The 18,386-nt window shown below is 39.8% G+C and overlaps 4 protein-coding genes across 6 annotated transcripts; 1 reads left to right on the top strand and 3 right to left on the bottom strand.

Annotated features, from left to right (window-relative positions):
- Positions 1–53: 53 nt before the first annotated feature.
- On the bottom strand, positions 54–7,675 carry LOC144076926 (von Willebrand factor A domain-containing protein 7-like). Of its 2 annotated transcripts, XM_077604287.1 has the most exons (18): positions 7,472–7,675; positions 7,036–7,234; positions 6,452–6,659; positions 6,292–6,377; positions 6,090–6,183; positions 5,838–5,957; positions 5,474–5,660; positions 5,223–5,389; positions 5,012–5,127; positions 4,823–4,939; positions 3,798–3,998; positions 3,587–3,722; positions 3,354–3,506; positions 3,177–3,269; positions 2,976–3,085; positions 2,598–2,762; positions 1,885–2,190; positions 54–1,747 (listed from the first exon to the last, which is right to left on the bottom strand). In XM_077604287.1, exons 2-18 carry the CDS (start codon positions 7,219–7,221, stop codon positions 1,316–1,318), a joined length of 2,877 nt encoding a protein of 958 aa, XP_077460413.1. In that variant the 5' UTR covers positions 7,222–7,234; positions 7,472–7,675; the 3' UTR covers positions 54–1,315. The 2 variants fall into 2 exon arrangements, with proteins under 2 accessions (XP_077460413.1, XP_077460412.1); XM_077604286.1 differs by lacking the exons at positions 7,036–7,234; positions 7,472–7,675 and having other exon boundaries at positions 5,838–6,206; positions 6,452–6,582.
- Positions 7,676–7,995: 320 nt separating this feature from the next.
- Positions 7,996–13,164, bottom strand: LOC144076936 (von Willebrand factor A domain-containing protein 7-like). The gene is made up of 17 exons (XM_077604298.1): positions 12,964–13,164; positions 12,693–12,900; positions 12,304–12,389; positions 12,126–12,219; positions 11,682–11,810; positions 11,395–11,581; positions 11,125–11,294; positions 10,926–11,038; positions 10,671–10,787; positions 10,284–10,460; positions 10,074–10,209; positions 9,850–10,002; positions 9,675–9,767; positions 9,454–9,563; positions 9,018–9,182; positions 8,623–8,946; positions 7,996–8,491 (listed from the first exon to the last, which is right to left on the bottom strand). Exons 1-17 carry the CDS (start codon positions 13,162–13,164, stop codon positions 8,057–8,059), a joined length of 2,898 nt encoding a protein of 965 aa, XP_077460424.1. The 3' UTR covers positions 7,996–8,056.
- On the top strand, positions 9,889–18,385 carry LOC144076933 (GPI-linked NAD(P)(+)--arginine ADP-ribosyltransferase 1-like). Of its 2 annotated transcripts, none has more exons than XM_077604295.1 (3): positions 9,889–10,010; positions 16,437–16,566; positions 17,214–18,385. In XM_077604295.1, exons 2-3 carry the CDS (start codon positions 16,450–16,452, stop codon positions 17,919–17,921), a joined length of 825 nt encoding a protein of 274 aa, XP_077460421.1. In that variant the 5' UTR covers positions 9,889–10,010; positions 16,437–16,449; the 3' UTR covers positions 17,922–18,385. The 2 variants fall into 2 exon arrangements, with proteins under 2 accessions (XP_077460421.1, XP_077460419.1); XM_077604293.1 differs by lacking the exon at positions 9,889–10,010 and adding an exon at positions 15,460–16,036.
- On the bottom strand, positions 13,974–15,804 carry LOC144076931 (ecto-ADP-ribosyltransferase 4-like). Its single transcript, XM_077604291.1, has 3 exons — positions 15,588–15,804; positions 15,176–15,287; positions 13,974–15,099 (listed from the first exon to the last, which is right to left on the bottom strand). Exons 1-3 carry the CDS (start codon positions 15,602–15,604, stop codon positions 14,248–14,250), a joined length of 981 nt encoding a protein of 326 aa, XP_077460417.1. The 5' UTR covers positions 15,605–15,804; the 3' UTR covers positions 13,974–14,247.
- Position 18,386: the final 1 nt, after the last annotated feature.

Below are 18,386 nucleotides of genomic sequence, written 5' to 3'. Positions count from 1 at the left end.
TTCAAGGATTTCTTTTTCCCTAATTCTCGTAATAAGTGTAATCTACGATAGTGCCAGATCACTGCATTTAATGAATGATTTTTGTCTGAACAACAAAAAAATACTCGAGCGGGTGTACTATAAAAAACAACATCTAGGCAGACAAAACAACTGATATCTATCACAGAATGAATGTAGTTAAAACATAACCCTGTACCACATTTTTCAGACTAAACAATGAAGATGGGGAAAAATATGAATGTATTAGTCACATTTTTGTGAGGGCAATTTTTCATTTGATCAGAAAACAAAAACAAACATGTATATTTTAAAGTAAAATGGAGAACAGCCTAAATGGGTGTCTGTCAACATAGGGGTTTTTCATATAACTGTAGCCTAAAAATGACAACATAACAGGATTTCAGTGGTAAGAACTAGAAAAAATACATACAAGTTGTACTTCAGTATTATTTGCAGCCCTAGCCCAATTGTAACTTATATTCTAGAAAATACAGTAATTGGCAAGGCTAGAAATATTTCTAAAAATAAAATGCAAAATCACACTTACCTCAATATACTATTTTATTCCTAAGTTTTCAGAGACAGTGTCATGCGTTTCCTTGCTACTGCCAAAATCCTCATTATGTGCGTGAGATCTTGTTTTTGACATCTACTCTTACACTTGTAATATTAGTCATGGAATTGTTCCTACTTCCTTTTAGCAATTAGAATGACACACCCTATGCAATATTTTTGTCTTCAATTAAATGTAATTACATTCTCTTAGAGTTTAACAAACAAACAAAAATCATGTACCAGCATTTATTCAATGATTTTTTTTGTTAAAATGTACTCTTGCTTCATAAGTATGTTCTACACATAACTTAGGGTTCACGGTGTTGATTTAAAAATGATGATATTATAATAAACAATTTTTATGCTAAAAATTTTAGTCCCTTACAATTAAGTTAAAGACTACTCATTCTATGCTATACTACGAAAAAGCAGTGTTTACTCATATTTTGTATATCATTGCTTTTGCATTAAGTCTCGCAATTTTCAAACAGAAAGTAATAGTATATAATTGAAAGAAGATCCCTACAATGGTTCATCCTTTCATTTTTATTATACTTGATTCTTTTCACCTTATTTAATAAGCCGCCACCCCAAAATGGATTAACTTTAAAAATATAAGAATGCTATACAGTGCGTTAAAATGACTGCCTACATTTTTATCCTTCCGCATTGCAATCAAAACTTTGATTGATGGCTCCAGCATAATTGACTGACATCAATAGTTGCATATAAGTTGGCAAAACTTGACTGTGCATCACTTTCATTTCCAAAATGTCAGTGACACAATAGTAATCCAGAGCGAAAGTTTGGTGCACTGGTTCTGTTCCGCACTGGAAGTGGAGTTCATGGTCACAGTCGCTGGAGTTGCAACTGTGGTGGACTGGCTCACCCGACCCACACAAATTCCAACATTTCCCGCATTGTCCACGACAGACAGCTCCACTCTCTCTGCACAGCAAGAAGCCTTGTAGGACACCACAGTGACGTTCTCGCCCCCTGGCCCTACCACAGTGGTCGCGTTGAGGGTGCCGTTTCCTTGACGAATGGCGATTCTTTCAATACCCGTCCCATTGACACCGTCAGTCACATTGGCCACAAACTCCCACTGGGAGCCATCACAGAGCGATGAAGTTGAACAGTTAGCTGTGGATGTGCTTACTTCATGGCACACTGGCCTGTTTACATCCGTAACCTGGAGACAAAATCGTATCACGCGTCATTACATTTATTTAAAAAAAATTTGATGTATTTGTAGCCACATTCACATTGAGAATTGATCGTAACAGAAGCACTGATTATAGTGAATCATATCCTTTGCATTTCTCGTACCTTTTCAATGACCGAAAACCTAAGGACAACATAGTTGATATCGGTGGCTGTTGCGTCTTCCACCTGAATTGTAAGTGTCACGTCTGTTCCTGATACCGCACTGTCAGCAGCTGTTAAGGTCATTGTGCCGTTGGTTTCCCCGTCACTATCTGCTTCTATGGTGACAGTACCGGGCCATGTTGACTTAAAGTTGCGGTCATTGGTAGCAGTCACCGTGAATGTCTCCACTCCGCTGGCATTTGAGCTAACGATGAATTGGATTGAGGTCGTGGAGCCCGGTTCAATGTTGGTGCTGTTGGCTTGAGCCTAAAAAAATGGGACAGCCATTCATAACGGTACTTTATTCCATTTGAATTAACTGCTGCAATTTTCCAAAGCTATGTTCACTACCATAGAAGGAACGACCATAAACTGACCAAATGCATTTCCAATATGATAGCAGAAAACATCAGCAAATTAAAGGTAATTGTTGAATTTAGTTCAATTCAGGATAGTATTTCTCCCTAGCATCTTCCTCCATTTACCATTACACGCCTATGTAAACACGACTAAAGTCTCAAAAGTGAACTTTACTTGAATATGGACCAGTTGTGTCATGAAAATTGCAAACTTTCCTGATAGAATTTGGAGGTTGTTTTAACTTTTGATGGGGTTTGAAGTCTGACATGGTGAATATTGTCCTTTGGTAGCGATTTGAAGTAATTTCATCTCACTGTTAAGGTGATGTTAGAAGTCTTAATCTGAGTGGATGCCTGGCGCTGGAACTGGCTTGTGCTTGACCGTGATGACGGGCTGGTGTCTTGTCCTCTCAGCCGAATGACAAAATCACCCGTTGGAGGCACACTGAACGTCACCAAGAAGTTCTGACCTCCCAATGACTGTGACAAACGAGATAGAACTCTTCAAGTTCTCTCAGAACAATTATTCAGGCACTTTGTCTCACTTGCTCACCTTTCTTAAAATTCATAGTTAAATACAGCTACATCTTGCCATAGTGCACAAAAGCATCGGTTAATTGATTTTTTTTTAATTTGTGATTTTCCATGGAATAAGATTAGATTTTTATGAAAATTGGATCCTCTAAAACTTGCCTGCAATGTTCCTTTAATCCTTGTTAGACTTGATCTGTCACAGAGTGTGACCTCAGTGACATTTACGCTGTCACCTCCTGTCACTGTGACTAAGAAGGTGACATTACTACCTGAGAATTGACCAGAGAGAGACAAAAGTATTTATTGCAATTCCAGGGGCTGGATAAAAAGAAATAACTGATCATAAAACTTATAGTTCACCAGAGAGAGGAAGTCCCTCCTTCAAAAAGAAGTCTCCATGGATTCCTTCACGGGTTTCCACAAGGCTGTAGATGAAGTTCAACGGACTTTGACCTGACATCAACCGAATATTTGTCAACGTCTAAACATCTATAGACTACAATACCATGCAATTTGAAGTCCTTTTCCGCAACTCACCTGTGACCTTAACTGAGTAGGGATCAGAAGAGTGCACCCTTATTTCCCACGATCCTGTTTCACTGCCATTGTTGAGCTTCAGTCGCTGTAGGTTCCCCACCATGTTTAAAATGGCCAGAGGACCACTTTCTTCACTGGAATTCTGTGAGACCCCTGAAAGAGTAGAAACGAGGTGCTGTCTACACTAAACAGAAACAGTGAGGGTTTTCCTGACAGATATCCAGTTATGTTACCCGTTGAGCTGGTGATATTAAAGGTGAGGGCTGAAGTCCCCGTGATGTAGATGGTTATGTTTGTTAGTGAAGCATCGACATCAAATGTAAAGCGAGCAGGTTCTCCAGGGTTCCTCTCTCCATGAAAAACTGTTACCTACAGAGGCATTTCCATACTGTGAATGAACAGAGAGGCACTAGCTTTGTTAATATAGCTTTCTCTTTAAATTACCAAAGCGCTGGTTACGGAATCCTCGATAACAACTGTAGCGAGACCAATATCTGACTTCTTGACCTCAAAGGTTTGTCCTCCGGAGGCTTGAGATAGATCACGGAAGAGCTGAGCATCTCTTTGGCTCAACAGTCGAGGCAACACATCTTGAAGGCTTCGTTTACGTCGACTGTCTAGGACATCTGTCAGGATAAAATTCACCTAAAAATGCGAGGGTTCCAACATCGGTAGGTCACACACACAGTTTCAAAATTTCTTTCTATAGCATACATTGTTGAAATGGCACTTGGATGTGTCGTCGAAAGACGTTTGGTCCCCGGACGTTTGGTCGACCGGACGTTTGGTAGAACGAACGGGGCGTCGACCGGACGTTTGGTAGAACGGACTCTCTCTCATGATTATAATTTTGAGAGCAAGAGAATACCTGGTTGCTCGCTTTCAACAGTAAACTCTGTCTTTCTCTCTTTCATAATTTGACCAGCGAGCGAACCCGGCGACCAAACGTCCGGTCGACGGCCCGTCCGTTCTACCAAACGTCCGGGGACCAAACGTCTTTCGACAAAACGTCCGGTCACGGTAGAAATTGTTCTGTCAAAACTCGCTAACTATAATTCCAAAGGAAACAAACAAACCAAAAGTGGTTCCTCTCTTCCCTTGAAATGTGGCATATTTGCATGGAAACTTCTGAGTTTGAAATGTATATGGTGTTATTTGTGCGTAATTGTAATGTTTGCCATTTTCGATGGAATTGTCTTTGACCTAGCTCTATACCCTATTACATATGCGGCCAACTAATTCAGCCAAAAGCTCTAATGGGTTCAGGTTTATAATCTGACCATTCTTTTCATCAATCAGTTGATTGCAGTCCTATGCGCTTGATTCAGCAAAAACCTCATTAGTTTAACGGTCTGCGCTATATCAGTTTCGATGAAAATCTGCGGCCCTTCGTGGAATTGGTTGGATGTCTAGTCGGGTGGTGAAAAAAGACATTGGGAGCAAGAACGGTAAAAAAAAAAAAAACTCACGACAGACTTGGTGCTCTGAATAAGGGCCTCAATGGTGTTTTTCAAGTAGGCATCTTTTGCTGAAGCATCCGTGAAAACAAATATCTCCGATAAAATCGGAGCTCCTGTAAGGGCGAGCTACAAGCCAAAAGAATAGGTCAGTCTTTAAGTATTCACAAAAGTATAAATAAGTCGAAAATATGAAAACACCTGCAGTCCAGACAAGCACATTTCTGGGTTGTCCCCTCCTCCGTCAGCGTTCAAATTGTTGAGCTCCATTTTGAATATGTCTGCATCTTCCTTGTATAACAGAGGTCCAACTTCTGCTAATATCAATAGAATGCAACAAAAAAAGTACAGTGATCTGTATATGAACAGAACATAATGATCAACATGTGTATTTGTGTACGCTACATCCCTGGATCATTGAATGGAACCAGTATATAGGCATCAGGCTCCTGCGGGGTTCCTCGCAGCCTATCAATGATTTTAAAAGCAACCTCCTTCGCTTTGTTTATAACATCAATCATGCTGCCCGTGGTGTCGATGACAAAACACAGCACTGCGGAACGGGAAAGACCTGTCAATCTACAGGAATGCAAAAAGACATTTGTTTGTGTCTCCACCCTGTTTATGTCATCTCGTAAAGTTGCACTCAAGAATTCATCACACCGTAGGAAGTTCTTGTCTCCAACAGCTAGTCTTATGTCCTCCAAAAGCTCCGTAGTGGCAATCGTAGCCAAATTGGCTGCTTGTATGTGAAGTGAGCCGTGATTGGATGAATTGGTATCCTTGTTGATGCCGCCTACTGGTTCCAGTAAGCTTGACACGTCGGGTTTTCCTCCATGGCTGCATTTACCTTGGAGTAAAGTCAAAATTCCATGACTTATTTCCCCTCCAATAAATATAGAGTAGCACTGTTGCATCCAATAATTTAAAAAAATATATTTTGCTAAAAAGCACAGCAATTTTTAAAAACATTTTTTTTCGCCGATTCACTTTTAAAATGAAAAACTCTATAGACGCCATGACTCACCTTTAGTTTTAAAAATGCCAAAGTAGCCAGAGGTGAGAAGCTTTTTTTCCAGCACCTCAGGCAAAATGTTGTCATCACAGTTATCTCCTTTACAGTTTCTACAGGTGGGAACAGTTGGACCTACAGACAAATTAAGCAAATCAACTTCCAAAAATATACTTGATACATAGTAGCTTTCATTCAGTTTTGGAGAAAACCAATGTCTATTCCCATAAACTGCTGTGAGGGACATCAGCAAATCTTGTATACTACCTGCCAGATTTTGTAAAGGTTTATCAGGTTTGATCAGGACATCATAAGGAACCGTGTTCCCCAACTCTACCCAGTTGCTGTGGCTATAGAAGTCCTGGGGGGAGATCAACGTTATAGCTATCCCACACCCAATGGATCTCACTTCTAGAATTGCAGATTCATAAAAAAATAACACGAGCAATTACGTTTCTTTTGAACTCACCTGTAAAGTGTGACATATTTGCCCCAGTGTTTTACGCCCTGCGTGGTATTTCTTCTGTTTTACACTGGCCTTCACAGCAGACACACCTCAACGGGAGAACGGTAAAACATTTAGCTCCTTGGTCATTTGGTCATTTTGATCCCAACGGAAGCTTTCGTACCTTCTGTGATCAAATCTCTCCCTTGCTGGAAGGTCTCGCCATCAAAGTGATGCTTTTTGCTGAGTGCGTATCTTCCATCCACATATGCATTGTTGAAGTACATTAAGGCAATGGAACTAGAGAAAAAGGAACTGGACAAGAATGCGGCTGAATTTTTTGAGGGGGAGCATGCCTTTTGTACTTGTCCAGCTGTCAGAGTGTCATCAATCTAAAGGGGATAAAAAAAATCTTGGTTCATTTGAGTTTTCAGGTCGTCATCTGACTGAAAACTCAAGTCTAGCTAAAATAAGGGTCGAGGCTTAGCATATATTTACATATTCAATCTATCTATTTGCTGTAATTCTTTTGAAAATCCCGGTTTACAGTATTCCAAATTCTGCCTCATTCAGTCATGTTTGCTTTATTTTCCTCATTTATTTTGCTGTGTCATACTTTGGATTGAATAGTGCACAGGCATCTGTGAGTTTTGAAAGTATTACTATGACCGTAAATCAAATGTTTGTTTGAATGTTTTGCCCCGGCAGATAATATCAAAGTCCTAGTCAAACAACCGCACGCATGGAGTCCAACACTTCCCTACTTACGGTCAGAATGAAGTCCCGTCCCTCTGCAGCAGCAATGTCTCTGCAGACCTCGGCTGTCTTTCGGAGAACTGCCCTTGTAGTGATCTCTCGGTGAGTGATGGAGTTCTTCTGAAAAAGTGGCTTAAAGCTTTGAGTTCCACCTGTGAGGACCAGAAGCAGCAGCAACGACCACCTGCTGGTGTCCATGGCGAGGAAAAACCTAAATCACAATAGGGACAGTCTTTTGTCAAACTACTAATCTATCAGTCATAATATTTGAACTCACTGCCTGCGATTACTTCTTCCCAAAAGCACCAAAAAGGTCCAGACAGTTATATAGATTAAATTATGGAAAGCATTGTATTTTGAATGCAGATTTTAGAATAATGCACACTTATCTTTAATTGTGAAAAATGATTCCAAGCTACATCAACTACAGTAAAAACGTTGACTTTACCTTTATGAAGGTCTGAAGAGACCAAAAAAGTCCAAAACAAGAGTTTCTCCTTAATACTGTATGTTGATTCTCGAGTATTAGTCCAGTCAGGTCTTAAAACTTTTCAGTTGTGGTACATTCCTCATAGGTAAGATTAAATGGTGTGTTTTCTTTGTTATCGCGCAGTACGTGTCCGTTACGTTTCAGTGAGGGCAGTTGTGTGTGGGGGTAGGTGTGCACAGTAAAATTTTAGAAGACAATTGCAAACGTAATCAAATAGTCAAGCCAAGATTTTGAGAAAGATAGGTTTTGTTTTGTTCTACTTGGTGCATGAAAAACAAAACAACATTTGCCATTGTCATACCCACATGTGATATTTCAATTTATTGTGCTACTGTTGACAGTAAACATGATTTTTGCAGTTTTACAATGATTATACAAACCCTTAAGGAATGAAACTAGTGTTTACAATTCACATCCTGACACTTTGACTTGCTCAATATTTTAAAGTCATTTACTAGCAGCTATTTTGCCCGACTTCAAGATAAAAATGTTCAAAATAACTGAATAGTTTGGCTCGATCGGAGCAATTTTGTGTTGTCATTTTCATTTCCAAAGTGGAAGTGTGACAACAGGTATCCAGAGCCAAAGTGCTGTGCTCACAGTATGCCCTCCAGTGGAGGTTGAGTTAGTTGTCACATTATTTGCAGTCACAGGCGCAACGGTTGTGGATTGTCGCACCTGACCCACGCAAATTCCAACGTTTCCCACATTGTCCACAACAGTCAGCTCCACTCTGTCTGCACAGCAAGAAGCCTGGTAGGAGGCCACGGTGATGTTTTCGCCCTCCGGCCCGACGGCCGTGGTCGTGTTGAGGGTGCCGTTCCCTTGGCGGATGCTGATTCTTTCAATGCCTGTCCCGTTTAGGCCGTCAGTCACATTGGCCTCAAACTCCCACTGGGAAGTGTAACAGAGCGATGAAGCTGAACAGTTGGTAGACGTTCTGACCTCTTGGCACAATGGCCCGTTAACATCAGTCACCTGGAGACAGACAATCAAGTACTAGTTATTGGATTAGGTATAAGTCAGTTGTAATTCAAGGAGAGGCTCTCTGGGGTCCAAGCAAGAAAACCACTGCCCATTTTTTTTATTCTGATTGATTTTCCTCTCACCTCTGCAGCAACTGCAAAACGAAGAACGGCAAAGTTGATATCAGTCGTGGCGTCATCTTCTACCTCAATTGTAAGCGTGATATCTGATCCAGATGCTGCGCTATCAGGAGCGCTAAGGGTCACGGTGCCATTGGCTTTGCCATTGCTGTCTGCTTCAATGGTGACAGAACCAGGTGACGATGAGTCAAAGCTGCGGTCATTGGTGGCGCGCACTGAAAAAGTCCCAGTTGCCGTCTCGTTAATGACGCCGTTGCTTGTTTTGGCGACGGTGAAAGGGATGGATACGGTGGAGCCTGGTTCTATGGTGGTGCTGTTGGGTTGAGCCTGCAACAAACATGGTAACAGCCATTGAAAGATTCGTCCAAGTCTTATTTTAATGGAAAACTAGATCTTACAATCACGGAAATTCTTGAAGTCTTAATCTGGGTGGAAGCCTGCCTCTGGAACCTGATTGGAGTCGACCTTGATGACGGGCTGCCATCTTCTCCGTTCAACCGAACCACAAAATCGCCCGCTGGTATCTCATTAAATGTTACCAGGAAATCAGACCCTCCTAATGACTGTAAAGAAAAGGACACTGTTGTCAAAGCATGATGTGTGCAAAAACATGGTGACTATGACAAACAAAATAACTTTTTAACCCTCAAGAAATTTACCAAGGTCATGGTTGAAGCTATTGGCTTATCAAAAATGTTTTGTCAGAAATAATAGTTTTGTAAGACACCAGTTAATGACAATAAAAGCATTCAATTCAATAAATGTTAGCTGCAATATATTCTCTCTGGAATGAATGAATTAGGTTCTCTTGGATAAGGAGATGGTCAAACATGCCCGTGAAGTTCCGTTGACCTCCGTTGGCCCTGAGCTGTCATACAACGTGACCTCAGGAATCATAACACTGTCGCTTCCTGCCATTGTCACCAAGAGGGACATATTACCACCTGCAAGTTTACACAAGACCGGCAAATGCTATTTATTTATTTTTTTACAATTCTGTGGCATGAGCAAAATCAATGTTTATTGACACATTTTAATTGAAGCCAATATTCAACCTGAAAGTGGACGTCCTTCCTTTAGAAAGAAGTCTGAATGCGTGCCCTCTTGTGGTTCCACAAGATTGTAGAGGAAGTTAATCAAACTTTGACCTGTTGTTCAACATACGCAAAGGTTAAATCTTGATCAAATCAAAATGAATGTGCCCTTTTAAAGTTTAATTTTACTGCTTACCTGTGACCTTCACTGAGTAGGGGTCAATGGAGTCGACATTGATATTCCACAGTCCTGTTTCATTGCCATCGTTGAGGGTCAATCGTCGTAGGTTACCTGCTAAACCCAGTGATCCCAGAGGGCCAATGGACTCACTGGAGCTCTGAGATTCACCTGCAATGGTAAGAAAGGGATGTTTAATGTTTTTTTATTTGGAAAACTATTCACCATCCAAGTTATAATACCTGCAGGAGTGGTGATATTAAATGAGAGAGAGGACACTCCTGTAATGTAGACCGTAATGTTTCGTAGCGAGCTATCCAAAGCAAATGTAAAATTATCTGGCTTTCCGGGGTTCATTACAACTTGAAAGACTGTTACCTGAAAAGAGATTTTATTTTTATTTTTAATTTAAAACATTAGGTCCTGTTTTATTTGGTTTCCTTTTGGCTTACCAAGGCACTAGATGAGGAATCCTCTATAACACTGGTCGCCAGAGCAAGATCTGCCTTGCTGACCTCAATGGCCTGACCCCCAGAAGCCCGGGCAAGGTCCCGGTACAGTTGCGCATCTGCTTGATTTAGTGCTCTTTTGCGTCGACTGGCTAACACGTCCGTCAGCATAAAAGTCACCTTGAAAGCGCAAGAGATGAGTTAATTAATTCATTTGCATTTACAAAAAAACTGTCATTTCTGTCCATCAAATATGCTGGGTTTGAGTCATGACCCGAGTGGTAAAAATGAAGACGCTTTTCTGTACGGCAGTACAGCGTTCTGCAAAAACTGCGTTAAACGTGGGAATACTGTGAAGTTTTCTTGCTCAAATGTTTTAAGAGGACTTACCTCAGACTTTGTGCTCTCAATAAGGGCAGTGATAGTGCTTTTTAATTCAGCATCTTTTGCTGGCGCATCAGTGAAGACAAAGATCTCAGATGAATGCGGAGCGGCAGTAAGTGCAAGCTGACAAAAGCAGAATAGTCCAAAATTATCCACTGGCTTGCATACCAAGTAATTTATCCCAGTGGTTTCATTCCTTGTTAAATAACACCATTGTTTTAGTGAAAATAGAGCTATGTATTTGTTAAAACAGGGAAACACCTGCAGTCCAGACAAGCACAGTTCTGGGAAATCTCCACCTCCATTAGCAGACAGCTTGTTGATGCTCTCTTTAAATATGTCTGCATCAGTTGTCATTTGCAGAGGTCCAAAACCTGCAAATTGTAACAGAATGTCAAAATAAGTGGCACCATAACAAAGTTGGAAGCAACCTTTATTGAGTTGAAAAGATACTCTGTACCTGGATCGTTGAAAGGAACCAATATGTAGACTGAAGGCTCCTCCTGCGTTCCCCTCTTGCTGTCAATGATGCTAAAAGAAACTCGTTTAGCTTCAGCGATGTCATCACTCATACTGCCCGTTGTGTCGATGACAAAACACAATGCAGCGGATTGGGAAAGGCCCATCAATCTGCAGGAATTCATGAGATAAACCAGATTTTTTCAAAAAAATTACCTTCGGAATGAAAAATTGTGCAATCAAAAAGTCTCGTCAAGGTCTATTTGTGTACCGTAGGAAGCTCTTGTCTCCCACAGCTATTCTGATGTCCTCCAGAAGCTCCAACGTAGCATTCACAGCCATGTTAGCTGCTTCATGATGGAGTGAACCGTGGCTGGACCCGGTTTCGTCTTTATTGATGCCCCCCACTGGTTCACGTTTGCTTGTTTGGTCAAAAGAACCCCCATGACTGCATTTACCTTGGAGTACAGAGAAGGAAAAAAAAAGAAATGTGTGTACTACCTCCAGAAGGTAACATTCATTTGGATGTTTTGTTTTTGGGAAGATTATCAAAGTTACCATCTGGCTTTTCGGAGGAAATGAGGTCAAAGTAGCCAGAAGTGAGAAGCCCTTGCTGCAGCACATCGGGTAAAATGTTGTCATCACAGTTTTCTCCTGTACAGTTTCTACAGGTCGAAATATTTGGCCCTACAAGCAAGTTCGTTCAGACAGGACAAAAGACAAGCATTGTGTATTACAACCCAGGAATTCCCAAAAGATGACGTCCATTGACTTTGAATGCTTAAGAATCTCCATTTCTGTGTAATCTGTGACACACCTCAGCTATGCTTTGACTTTTAACACCCTCTTTTGTATCAGGACCGGTTTAAAAACAAACCATTCTGGGGTAGTCACAAATCACCTCACCAGTGACATGCAAAACGGACAATATACCCTGTTGTGCTTCACGTAGGCATTCGCTGGCATTCCGACAAAGCGTAACAATCATCTACAGTGTCGTACCTGCCAGATTCTCCAACGTTTGGTCAGGTTTGATGAGGGCGTTGTAAGGAGACGTGTTCCCCAACTCCACCCAGTTACTGTGACTATAGAAGTCCTGCAAGTATACACCAACATCTCTTAAAACGCATATTAATGGATTACATCACCTCTCCAAAATGGCATTCTTCTGTAATCTCACCTGCAGAGTGTGACATACACTTCCAAGAGTCCAGCGCCCCGCGATAAAATTCTCCTGTTTTACACTGGCTTTCACAGCAGACACACCTGCACATACCGTGAAAAACAAAAACACATTAAATGTTGAGAAAAAAAGTCAACGAGAAGCCCATTGATGGTATCGCACTACCCCTTTAAACACCTAAAATTCTGCTTTTAACGGCAATTTGTCAAAGTATGGCAGTACGGAAATTCCAATTACATGCGTTATCACTGCAAAGAAAATCCAGAATAGGAAGAGAATGAAATATTGGTGCTGTTTACACACTAATGTCTCTATCTGTATTCGATATGGAGGGTCATAAATTCAATGAAAAATGAATGGTTGACTCAACAGATGATTTTCGATACCTTTTGTAATGAGGTCCCTCCCTTTCTGGAATGTTTCTCCATCAAAATGGTGTCCGTCGCTCAACGCAGACGCTAAATCCACGTTAGCGTTGCTGAAGTACAAATTGGCAATGGAAGCATGGAACATAATACTGGACAGGAGCGTGGTGGAATTGTCCGAAAATGAACATGCTTCTTGCACCCGCTCAACTGATAGACTGTCATCCATCTGAAGGCAGAAGAAGAGTTGCTGACATTTCAAAGTTTCTTCTCAGGTTGTCAACCACCTTACGTTGAGACTGAAGTTTCTTCCTTCTGCTGTCGCGAGGTCTCGACAGACTTCAGCGGTTTTCAGAAGAACGGCCCTTTGGGTGATGCCGCGGTGAGTCGTGGAGTTGGCGTCCGACGCGACGAGCGGTTGGAAGCTCTTGCCTAGGCCCGTGAGGCTGAAGACCACACAGGCCAGTAGCAGGACAGAGCACTTGTTGCTCATTATGGAGATGATCGCCATTGCAAAGGAACCTAAATTGCAATCAAAATGCTCTGTAAACCCAACATCCCTTTTGTGTCAAAAACCAGTAACAGCGTAACAACAATTAGGCAATATTCAGTGATTTTTGCCTGGGGAACAAACCAGTTATATATATATATGAAAAAGAAGACTTGGATTTTTAACAGCCTCACCTTGAAATTTCTTACTTACTGACAAAGGGGCTATTCAAAAGTGGGGAATTCTCGGGTCTCCAAAGGGTTGAATTCCAGGTTCCACAAAGGTAGATTGTGCACTGTGTTTCCCAGGTTACGGATTGTGCATGTGTGTGTGTGTGTTTGAAAGTCCCCTTGTCTTGTCGTCCTTTTAAAGGCTGCTTGAACGATTTGAAAAATACTTGCCCACACCCTCTGATGTCTGGATAGGTTTTTTTCCAGCCCCTCAAACACACGTAGCGCTTTGTTTTTACAGCGGGCCTATGTATGTACGTGTACCTTGGATTCATATCTATACTGGATGCGATAATGGACAAAAAAACCAAACATGTTAACACAACTTATTTACTCTTTAAGGGCTGAAGTTACAATGTAAAACATACAATGAGCTTATGATAAATTATTGGCCATTCTCTCTGTTATTGCTATTTATCAGGATATTTTCTATAGCTGAATTGGAATGAACCCTTTCCAATAAGGGTCACAGTTTTAGAATTTTGTTTTTGTTTACTCTTTTAAAAGCTTTGGAAGGCCTGCAAATCTTTGGACAAAAAAATTCTGCCCCCAATTTTTAAAACTTTATTGTATAAAGTGCAGAGTAACCATGTTTCAGACTAACGTGCACATGAACGAATACAGTTTTCTTGTAAAACGTATTCAATGCTGATAATAATGCACCTTATAGTCCAAAAAAAAATACAAGGGCACATTCATCCTACTGCTTTACTCGCATACTATATACTTCAAGTAACTATTACATTTACATAACTCAACAATACTGCGTTAAATAGGATTAACCTTGTTTACACTTAAAAAAATAGCAATCCATTGAGTTTGATACGACAAACAAAAAAATCAGATAATATACATTTTAATTTGAGTCCATTTTCATGCCTGCTTCTGTATGACAGTCGGTTACTGGTTGCAAATACAAAATACTATGAGAAGGATTTTTCTTGCAATATTTCTTCACAATTATGAGCAAAACTACAAGCCAAACAGTGATGATAAAAACAAGAACGGCAACGCACCAAAATCCTTCTGGCGGTGACGCCGTTATTGGATGCAGCATCTTTCTTTCTGTATCATAAACACAATTGAAGTTGCTCTCCAATTTGAACGTGACGTTACAGTCCTCCGCATCGTCAGGGTGGATGCTATACACCTTAAAAACCTCATTTGGAGGAACCAAAACCTGATTCTTTAAACTCAGCGCGGAATAATAGCTTATATCGGCACCCAAACAGGTGTTCACCTTAAAACACGTAGCGGCCCGCTCACGACTCGTTTCGTTAGCCACTAATAGAAACGTCCCAAACCGAATTTGCTTGTTAGTGATGTCCTGGTCTAAAATTATTTGTGTTCGGTATGTTGTTTTGAGACAAGTCAGTTGACTATGTTTCAGAATCCTAATGGCTTCACTTAAAGACGAAGAAAGTTTTCGCTGAAGAGATTTTGCTTCCTTCTGGGGTCGTCTTATATTCACATTGTCCCATATGTTGTTGGGATATTTAAGGGAAACATTTGTATACGTGTATAAGGCCACGGAATGCCGTTTCTCAATGTATTCATGTAGTGGTTGCTTAGCTTTTTCTTCTGCATCACTCCAAGCCTGAGTGAAATTTGAGTAGGACGCCAGTGTCTTCACAATGAACAAATCCCCCAATACAACTGGTTTTGTATTGCAGTTGAAGTCCTCGGAGTCGCTTGTCGGCGTCCAATCCTTTAAAGGAAATCAAATATTTCTGCACGAGATGGCAATTTATTATAATGTTCTCTCTAAAGTTTTGTAAAATGACCTTTGCAGCGATGCACTGGCAGTGAGACAAGAAATATATGACGATAGACGCAGCCAGGCAGGTCATGAGAAGAACTGTAATGACACACGATGGGTTTCTCGGCCGTGTAAATCTGGAAGAGAATAAAAATTGATCACAATAGTTTGATCCTGAAACAGAATATTTATATTTCCACCAATGAACAATTACAGAATGTACGGTAATGTACGCCTAGAGGTTTGTTTCTAACAAGTAACAATATATTCAGTGTTTGGATGTGAATAAAGTAGGAAATAGTGCACTGTTGATCTGTTTAACATGATTTAAGTTTTTTTAACAAAACAACAAGGTGAACCCACCTGAAATATGAGATACAAATCCAAATGATTGTGCAAATAGAAAATAAAGTGGTCAATAATGCTGAAGATCTTACCCCATTAAGTAAACCATTACGTCGAAGATTTATTCATCAGAATCAAGCACTTCTCCCGGTAACTGATTTTAAATCTTGTATGTTCTCTTAGTTTCATTCGCTTTTACTCGAAATAGGGCTAAAATTAGACGACAAACTGGATTTTCTTGTCTTGCCACACCTTGAAGTGACTTGAAGTCAGCGCTTTTTGTTCACCCGCATAACAAAGTTACAATCTTATCAAAACTGTTTAAAACAAAAAAAACAAACAAAGAATGACAGGTTTTGTCAGCAAAGCAAGTATCACTAAAATCCAAAGTAGCTAGTTTGAGTATACCGGCTTGCAAAACCGACCTCAAGAATCCTAAATTCAGGTAAATCCTGTTTGTGGTCAGTTTACTACTGCTCACTATTGCACTGCAAATCTTTGCTTCAAAAAGGCATCCGGGGACCAATTTGAGATGCAATAGGTAAGCATTAAACCAAAAACCTTTTGAATCTTCGTGTGTTATCTGCAGATGGAGTAAATATTTGTAAATGCCTCATGGGAAATACTTCAATATATGAAACAAAATCGACACGTTAGTTTATATGTTGTCTGTATTGGAATGATACTCATTCTATTAGTCTTAAATATGCATAGTAAGTGAGATTATCTAATGTCACAGTATATTACTTACTGTAGCTTTTTTGTATAGTTTAAACCTTAACATATATGCATGTTTTTTAAAAATGTAAAACACTTTAAATGTGCCGACTTGTTCAGTGATTGACAGGTGAATGTTTACTTCTTCTCGCTCAGATATGCTCAACAACATTTTTATGGGAATACAATGAGTATGCTTACCTTTGTTTTTTTTTTCTATTTAGGTATGACCCAGAAATGGCAATAAAGAAATCATTCCACAAATGGGCGACCATTCTTTTAACATTAGCGGCTTTGGTCGCTTTGTATTGTGACCCATTCATAATCCTTTGGTGGCCCCAGAAACCTGCTAAGGTCAGTATATACTGTCATTTTTAATGCTTTAATTTCTTCATTTGGAGTCTTCAATCAATCAATCTAAAGCTTTATTGTCATCATACACAGCTGCGTATGACGAAATTGGTGGTGTGCTACTCCACAAAGTGCGTTTTCACAGTAAAAAAAAACAAATAGGTAATAAAAAAATATAGTCACATCCTGGCAAGGTAAATTCTAAAATATTGCATAATCTAAGACACGTGTCAAAGTGGTGGCCCGGGGGCCAAATCTGGCCCGCCGCATCATTTTGTGTGGCCCAGGAAAGTAAATCATGAGTGGTGACTTTCTGTTTTAGGATCAAATTAAAATGAATAGTATAGATATATTAAATTTCCTGATTTTCCCCCTTTTAAATCAATAATTGTAATTTTTTTAATCCATTTTTCTCTGTATTTTTAGTTCAAAAATCATTTTGTAGAATCTAAAAAAATATATATAAAAAAGCTAAAATAAACAGTTTATAAAAAAACTGAATATTCAGCGCTTTTAATCCAGTTCTTTTAATCCATTTATATAAAAAAAATCTATGAACTATTTTAACTCATCTTAAATTAGTATTACAGTATTCCTTTTAGCCATTCTTTAAATAGAAAGCTCTTATTTTCATTGTTTCATCATTTCAGGATCCTGTGCCTCTCGACATGGCAAAAGAGGCCATCGATGACATGTATGACGGTTGTCGCCCCGAAATAGCAGCCGTGATCGACTCGTTTGCCGCGTTGGAACGGCGTGTTAACAAAGGCTTGGATTCCGCTTGGGCTGTTGCCGAAAGACAAGCAAAGAAACCCATTGACGAGGGCCTGACAGAAGCGCACGCCGTGGTTTTGCATTTATACACCAGCAAGCGTGACTTCCAACAAAATTTCAATTCCGCCGTTAAAGAAGGGAAGCAGGAATACGGTACGAGCAAATTTCGCTTTCATTACTTTTACTTCTACTTGACTGATGCCATCCAGATTCTTCGGCAAAAGACGCCATCTTGCAGGACGTGCTATTTTCGAACGTACAGGCGTTACGACTTCAAAGGACTCTACAGTACAATACGATTTGGTACATTTGTGTGGGCCACGTCCAGCAAGGATTCTTTTGAGTCCAACGGCAAGAATTCTTGCTTTGAGATTGACACTTGCTATGGTGCCGATGTGACATTTTACTCCGCAAAAGGACAAGAAGGACAAGTGTTAATCCCGCCATATGAAGTATTTACCATTACGCATGTGCTGAGGGATGCCCAGTGGTGTAATATTGTTTACAAATTACAAAGCACCAAAATGCCTTTAGGAGAGCTGAATTGTAAACTACAGCCACAAAAAATACAAAATGTCATATAATTTCTTTGTGTATTTTTTAATTGTTACATTTAATTCAATGCAGATTTAATGGAAACCCTAAAACTAGTTTGAAATCCTAATTTGGAACCTTAATCCTACTTTTAAAATTATACCCTAAATTTGAAATCTTATCTTGGAAGTCTGACTCATTTAGTAGACGAATATTTTCATATTAGTTGATGTTGTTGTTTAAAACCATAATTCATATTTTCAACAATGCTTTTTGTATATTGCAGCCAAGGTGTAACTCCTAAAATGATCCAGTAGAGAGCATTAAAAGCTTGCTTTTTTTCCACCCCAAAAATGTTTACGTCAATAGACCAAATATTTTAAATTATTAGATAGTTAATGTACATATCAGTTGGGAAAAAGTAATGTTAAAATATGTAAATTGAAATTAAAATGAATTAAAAAATACACACTGGTTACATTTGATAGCCCAAACCCATTATATATTACAGCAAA

This window comes from Stigmatopora argus, chromosome 7 (genome assembly GCF_051989625.1).
Source record: "Stigmatopora argus isolate UIUO_Sarg chromosome 7, RoL_Sarg_1.0, whole genome shotgun sequence".
NCBI classification, from domain to species: domain Eukaryota; kingdom Metazoa; phylum Chordata; class Actinopteri; order Syngnathiformes; family Syngnathidae; genus Stigmatopora; species Stigmatopora argus.
Note: the sequence above shows the minus strand (reverse complement) of the source record. Positions and strands in the feature narration are given on the sequence as shown.